The sequence below is a fragment of the Pinus tabuliformis genome, chromosome 4_2, assembly GCF_031772625.1.
Source record: "Pinus tabuliformis cultivar Carrire ecotype Pingquan chromosome 4_2, CPIR1, whole genome shotgun sequence".
NCBI lineage: Eukaryota > Viridiplantae > Streptophyta > Pinopsida > Pinales > Pinaceae > Pinus > Pinus tabuliformis.
The window spans coordinates 209,438,669-209,446,162 of NC_142304.1; the positions used below are offsets into that span (position 1 = coordinate 209,438,669).

The window sequence follows — 7,494 nt, forward strand, 5'->3', positions numbered from 1 at the left end:
CAGATGCAGTTACACAGAGTTGATGGGTTCAGTTCCTACCGATTGCAGTGTTCATAGCATGCATGTCTCCTTCAGATGATCCTTTCAATTTTGCAAATCCCTTCCCTGTTCAGCAGGGCTTCTCTGGTTGTTCTACCCTCCCTCCCACCAATTTCTTGAGGGAAGGGTATTTGTATCTCATGTACTCAAATATTATTGTATTCAATCCTGACTCATGTTTTTCCAGGTGCATTATGTATATGGGACACATTGTATTGTTTTCTGGCTCTGTTATGCTAGCATGTCATGTGCCATTCAACATGTACTTCATTGCCTAGTTTTATATTTCTAGGTGAACCATTATTTTTATACTAAGTTATCTCGGCAGGTATGGGTATGCCTCCCCCGCATCATTGAGGTCCGGTATCACAACATAAAAGGAGACTTGCATTAAGCTCGCCCCCTCTGTCCTAGTCCTCTTTGAATTCAACTTCATTGGTCTCTTTCTCTCTCTCTTTAACTCCCCTGTGTTGTCTAGTGATTGTGTCTTTACAAAATACTTCGGTCATACGTTTTTCTCCTAACACTCGTACGTCGGGGGGCAATATGTTATCACCAAAAAATTGATCATCTAGCCTAATTTACTAGATGGATCGAAGTACACCATGTAAAGCCAAATTTACCATAATAAGATTGCTTTCATTGTGAGAAATTACTTAATAAACCACCTTTGTTAAGTAATTTATAGCTAAACCCATGAAGAATAATTAAATAAATCATTATTTATTTGATTTTGTTCTAGGAATAATTAATTAAACCATTGTTAAATTATTATTCCTTGTCATATTTGACCCAATAATGAAAAATAGACAGATAAATCATTAATCATCTTATTTTTCTCCAAGAATAATTTTTTTCTCGTGGAAAAAGTCGTAATTTTCATTAATAAGAGAAAATTACATTTTGTAGATGCTGAGCATATGCTTTACGTAGGCTGTTGCCTGTCCAAAACATGAGAGAGCAGTATTGTAGTCTCCACGCAGGGAGCACTAATCAAAAAACAAAACATTATGATCTCTTCGCAGAGAGAGTATAGAGAAGCAAAGTTCTTAAAATAAATATTTACATGTAATCCAAAATAAAAGCATCTGAAGTTCATGTTTCGGTCATTTAATTTGTTGTTGGGTCTATGAACGGTCTATGGTAGTACTGATATGTAGTACCATCCCTCTCCTCATGTATTAACCAGGTGCCTTCATCCCTGTGTGCTGCTTCCTTGGATAATTGGTCAGTAGCCGCATTGCACTCCTTGTAAATATGATGACAAGTGAAGGAGTCAAAATGAGATATGATCCTGTGAGTATCCTCCAAAATGTGCCTCAATGAATATGCATTACAATTAGACTTCTTGTTTATCCAATTGCATAAAAGTTTTGAGTCACCAAAGAGTTGCAATTTCGTGCACTGTTTATGCAATGCAAATTGTATAAGGTATTTGGCAGTTAAAATCTCAGCATAAGTATTGGTTCCTCTACCCAGACCCATTTGTATTTTGTAGGAAAGGGTTTTAGTGATGTGAAGAATAGCCCTCCCCCCCACAGCCTGTCTCTTGAGCCAAACCATCAAAATAAGCCCATGGAGTGTCTTCTTGGATGATCTCTGGTGTGATGTTTCTGTTGGGCTGTTGGGTGGTTTCTTCGGGTATAGAGTGATAGTCAGCTAAAATTCTGGACAGGATGGAGGACCAGAGTGGGGCAATCTGCTGAAATATAATTTGATTCCTGGCTATCCATATAGCCCAACAAGTGAGAAGAGGTAAATTCCTCTCCTTGCCCATGGCTTCCTTCCACCAGATGGTCCATGCTTCTTTTATATTATTCCCTTGCCACCTTCTCGGGATGGAGAGCGCTGAGAGCAGGTTTTTCCATGTTTCTTTAGTGGTAGGACAGTCCATAAATAAGTGTTTGATATATTCGCTGTAGTTCCTACATAGATGGCACCAAAAAGGACCCATATAAGATCGCTTCATCAGGTTGTAACCTGTCGATATTTTGTTATGCAAAATGAACCACATTAGCAGTTTCATTCTTGGTGTTGCTTTCAGCTTCCACAGGAGGTTCCACCATGGCTCTATGACCTGGGGTTTATAAGGTTCCATCAGAACTAGATATCCTATCTTAGGGGTGTATAAATTGTGCTTGGAGTGGCCCCATGTAAGTTCGTCCTCTCCTTCTAAGATTCGAACGTGGGCTTCTGTTAGGGCAGTTGTGTAATCATGCCAGATCTGATGCCATGACATAGGTATGTTTAGGTTCCTTGCAGACTTCCAGGCCTATTGAAACATGGCGGAGTGTGCGTTATCTGCGAAGTGGCATATGTGGGAGGTACCTTGATCTGCAAGATGAGTTTTCAAATTTGTAGGTAGTCTGTGAACGTTGCCACAACCAACCCAAGGGTCTTCCCCTATGTGCACTGAACTTCTAGATTTAATTCTCCAGGTCAGCCCATTCCGAATAAGGCTCAAAGCATTTAGGATGGTCTTTCAAATAATGGAAATGTCTGTAGTATTCCTTGGAGTGTGCCTAATCCATTCAAGAGGATTGAGGGGGGTAATGTATTTGGAAGTTGCTACCTTCATCCATAAGCTGCGGTTGTTGATCAATTGCCATCCTAATTTGGCTGCTAATGCTTTAGAGAAGATATCCAATCTCTTGATGCCCCAACCTCCCCATATTTTGGGCAAGGCAAGGGTGTCCCATTTGGTCCAAGCGAAAAATCTCCCTGGCTGTTTCCCCTTCCATAAAAATCGGTGGCAAATGTTTTGTAACCTGGCCAGTATACCTCTAGGGATCCAAGCTAATGTCATCCAATACGCAGGTGTTGCTTCCAGAACTGCCTTAATCAAAATCAACCTGCCGGCCCGTGACAGATATTTATGATACCAAATGTTTAGGCGTTTTTCTACCTTAGTGATTAGCCATAACCAATCGATGATTTTGTAACCATTTGGTTTCAGACGGTAGCCAAGATACTTCAGCCCTTCCTCTAATGGCAGAATAGTGAAAGGGAATCTCTTGATCGCATGATAGATTTCAGTTTGAGAGCAGCCAGATACCGAGATCGAGGATTTTTCTTCATTTAACACCATTCCCGTAGCTTTTTGGAAGATACCAAAAGCATTGTGAAGAGTAGATAGGTCGCCTATGCTTCCGTTAAGAAAAATGAGAACATCGTCCATAAAAGCAGATGAGTCAGTATACAAGACTCAGTAATCTTGATCCCCTTGATTCTCCCTTGCCTGTGATGATCACCGATGATTTTGTTGAGACCCTCCATTGTGAGAAGGAAAAGGAGAGGGGAAAGAGGGCAACCCTGCCTAAGTCCTCTTTCCACATAAAAGAAGGGGGTTTCCAGTGATTAATGAGGACACTATAAGATACATTGGTTATACAACTCATAATCCACTTAATGAAGGGGAAGGGAAAGCCTAAGTGAGTTAATAAGATTCGAATGTATAACCAACTAACTCTGTCAAAAGATTTAGAGAGGTCTATCTTCAGGATCATACCTTTTAATTTTTTAAGCTGGACGGAATGAAGGAGTTCCTGAGCAGTTCCTACCACTTCATGGATCTGACGGTTCTGAAGGAAAGCAAATTGTTCCGGGGAAATGTGCATGGACAGTACAGGCTTTAAACGGTTGGTGAGAATCTTGGCGATGATTTTGTAGATGCAGTTACATAAGGAGATGGGCCGAAAGTCATTAAAAGAGGAGGGATTGTCGGATTTAGGGATGAGGGCTATGAAAGTGGCATTGAGGCCTGTCGACATCCTCCCTCATCTTCGACATTCTTCAATGACTCTTAATAAATCTGCCCCTATGGTGTCAAAAAAAGTGGTGAAAAATTCCACTGTCCAGCCATCCGGCCCTGGACTTTTGTCTTTCTTAAGCCATTTCAATGTTCCTTCGAGCTCGTCAAGGGAGACCTCTTTATTAAGATCCTGCTCTGTCTCCTGATCTACAAATCTGGGGAAGAGCTGGGAAGTTCACATAACCTCTGCCAAAGTAGCAATAGGAGGGTCCTTATAAATATCTTTGAAGTGTGAGTTTGCCAGGACCCCTAGGTCTCTGAAGGATTGAATGGTATGACCTTGCTCATTTTTGAGCTCCCATATAGTATTGATTGCTTTCCTCCCATTGGCAAATTTGTGAAAGAATTTGGTGTTGTCGTCCCCCTCCTTTAGCTAGATAGCCCGGCTCCGAAGCCTCTAGCTCTCCTCTCTATCCTTCAGAATTTGAGTCCTCTTGTGTAGAAGTGAGGCAATTTTGTCTTTCTGTTCTTACGAGGTAAAAAATCCATTAGATTCTTCCTCGAATTTATTTATTTCCTCTTTTGTTGTTCTGAGTAGCAGATCTTCCTGTTACCTTTTATGATGTGCCCAATCCTTAGAGAGGGATTTCAGTTCCTTCATGTTGTGAATGAAGCTCTCCGCTATGTTCCCATTCGGGCCTAGGGGGTGAGCCTTCTAGTAATCAGTCACCATCTTCATATAGGTCGCATCCTTTAGCCATGTGGAGTTGAATTTAAAGGGCACCTTAGGTTTTTCTGTGACATCCTGCACTTCTAGATAGATAGGTCTGTGATCAGAAAGGCCCCCTGAGCCCACCCATTGTCTGAATTGAATGCCTCTGTTAACCAGATGCTCTTTGATGAGGAATCTGTCGAGCCTTCTTGCCAGACTAGCCGACCCCATTCTGTTGTTCCTCCAAGTGGGCTATAGTTTGGCAGTGGGGATGTCTATGAGGGAGTAATCCTCCAGCGTTTTCTCAAAGAAACCAGACAGTGGGTCCACCTGAGCTTGCTGACCCCATGACTCTGCATACCCTATGGAGAAATTAAGATCCCCTCCCAAAATTATGTTGTCCTGCTGGAGGATTGAAGAATTTAACAATTTCCTCCAGTAATCTTCCCTCTCATGACAGGGACCATATATGTTGATGATTCTAAAATCAGATTCAAGATTGGGGAAGAAAATGTCCACTCCCAGATACCCGAGCCCCCCCCAAACTCTCAGTGTCTTAGCAGAGCAATTGCAGATCCCCATGGCTACTCCACTAGATCGGCCCATGGCATCAAGTGAATGAAAGGTCCAACCAGGTAACAATGATTTGAGAAGGGAGGAGATGGTACTAGCGAGACTTAGGGTTTCTTGAAGAAAAATAATATCTACTGCCTCCATCGCGATCAGTTGTCTCAAGGCTAGTATTTTTCTGGGGCTAGCCAAACACCTGCAATTGAAGGAGAGCATCTTCATTGGGGGGGGGGGTGGATTGGGGTTTGCTCTGCTCTAAGAACCCAGTTAATGGTTTTTTGTTTCCCCAAGGCAATCTCCTCCCCTACTTGATGCTTAGCTTTTGAGAGAGAGGAGGGCCGTCCTCGAGAATTTTTCAGAGAGGGGGATGGGGGGTTAATATCAAAACCAATAGCATCAGGCCCCTTTGAACGTAATCTAGAACGGAGGGGGTATCATGGAACAGAGCATGAAGGAGAGCCAGATGACGAGGGTAGAGGGACCTCAGATATGAAGGGCTGCAGAATAGAGAAGACAGGAGGGGGAAACGACAAAGGGCAGAGTTGATTAATGGGAGGTTGAAGGGGCATATGGGGATGGGGGGATGCCAGGGTTCGAGGAGGGCTAAGAGAAACAGCCAAGGGGATCACGGATCTGTTCAGAGAAGAGATGGTAGGAGAGCAAATAGATTCAGTTACGATGAAAGAAAAGGAGTGAGGAGGAATAGCCATACCTGTGGAAAAGGCGTCCCCTATGGCCACCCGAGCTCTCGTCAAAGGTGGAGAGGGTGGCCGGAGTGGAGCTTTACCACTCTTCTTCTTTGCCGTTTTCTCGAGAGCTTTGTCTGCTTCTGTGATCTTCTGCTGAGACTATTCTTCTACCGTTGTAAAGGTCTGAGGAGGGTCCTGAGAGATTGAAATATCTAGAGCTTTCCCTGTTGGCCTCTGACCCTCCTTATTGATCAGGGGGCAATATTTGTAAACGTGGCCTACCTTGTGACATCTTTGACATCGATAGGGGACTCCTTTGTAGTCCAACTGCTATTTTAGAGTGACAGACCTTCATTATATGGTAATATGCTCTTGTAATCCCCCTCTGGTGTCCATATGCACTAAAATCCTAGCATAGGCCATCTTGCCCGTGGATTGATAGGTCTTGTCGTACTCCATATAGGTGCCAAGGGAATTGCCAATACGACGAAAGATGTCTTCAGACCAGAAATGTAATGGGAGCCCCGACAGTCTGATCCAAATAGGGCCAACCCCTATCTGCTCCGTTTCTGGATCAAAAAGAGGTGTCCATCTCTTCAGAAGAATGGGTGCATGCTCGAAATGCCAGTAAGACGATAAAACCCAGTTTGTATGGTCCAGCCTGGCGAACCTTAATGCAAACCAGCCTCTTACGAAGGTCTGCACCGTGGGGAGGTCGGCCAAATGTTGTCCCCAGACCTTAGAGGCCCATTGTTTCAGACGGTCCGCTGTGTAGCTTCGGCCCCGGATTCTTCCGACCAAAACTCTATCCGCGAAATCCATTGTTTCACCCAATTGAATGTCCTCCTCGAGCTTGAGTACAATGTCTCCTGATTTAGATCTGAGGCATCTGGATTTTCTACGCGACCTTTGCTCCGTGCATGTGTCTTTTTGGTGATCAGAGCAGTTCTTGTGTACAAAGGGGGTCTAGGGAGGAGGAGGGGGTGCTGAAGGGAGAGCACTCGAAAGAGGAGGGATATTCGAGTAACTGTCAGACGACGGAGCAGGAGAAAGCAGAGTGTGCAGGGGATTCAAATTTTTGATGGAGGATGAGTAGGGAAGTGAGAACGGGAGTCCAGAAGAATGTGCGAGAGAGGATAAATCTGGGCAGTTATCCCTAGGGTTAGGGTTAAGGCAACCCGAGGAGACCCCTTGTGCGGAAGGAGACGGCAGGGAAGTTGAAAGAGATCGCCCGGTCTGAGGGTCATCCAGTAGAGTCACTGGGCGATTCGAGGGACTCAAAAACGGAGGAAATCCGACAAGGGTATTTTTTAGGTTGCAAGAAAATGGGATCAGACTTTCCCTTGCTGAATGCGGGGTCATCAGATTGAGTTTCTCACCAGAGTATCGTCCGAATAATCTACCAAATCGAGGTCCATCGCTGTCAAAAGAAAGTAGATCTCCAGCTACCCTTAGGTAGACCAGCGGGAGAGCATCAAGAAAATGGGCGAGGGTATATCACAACTATGTCGTCGGTTACGAGTCAGGTTGCTGATCACGGAAGTGAGGAAATAGTGGAGAGAAACTAGCCTACCCGTTAGCGAAAAGCGTAAGTCTTCAGAAGCCTGCCTGTTGCAGTGTAGTACTACAGCCATGAACCTTCACCTGTATTCTCCTTCACGCTCCATCCTCCTGCCTTTTCCCTACCTCGAAGAATAATTAATTAATCACTAATTAATTATTATTCTTTGTCA

The 7,494-nt window shown here is 43.9% G+C and overlaps 1 protein-coding gene across 1 annotated transcript; it reads right to left on the reverse strand.

The window, feature by feature from the left end:
* Positions 1–6,115: 6,115 nt before the first annotated feature.
* LOC149168850 (uncharacterized) lies at positions 6,116–6,583 on the reverse strand. Its single transcript, XM_089424997.1, has one exon. It carries the CDS (start codon positions 6,581–6,583, stop codon positions 6,116–6,118), a length of 468 nt encoding a protein of 155 aa, XP_089281123.1.
* Positions 6,584–7,494: the final 911 nt, after the last annotated feature.

Coding starts and splice junctions, on each gene's coding strand:
- LOC149168850 (XM_089424997.1), bottom strand. CDS start 6,583: ATGGATTTCGCGGATAGAGTTTTGGTCGGAAGAATCCGGGGCCGAAGC.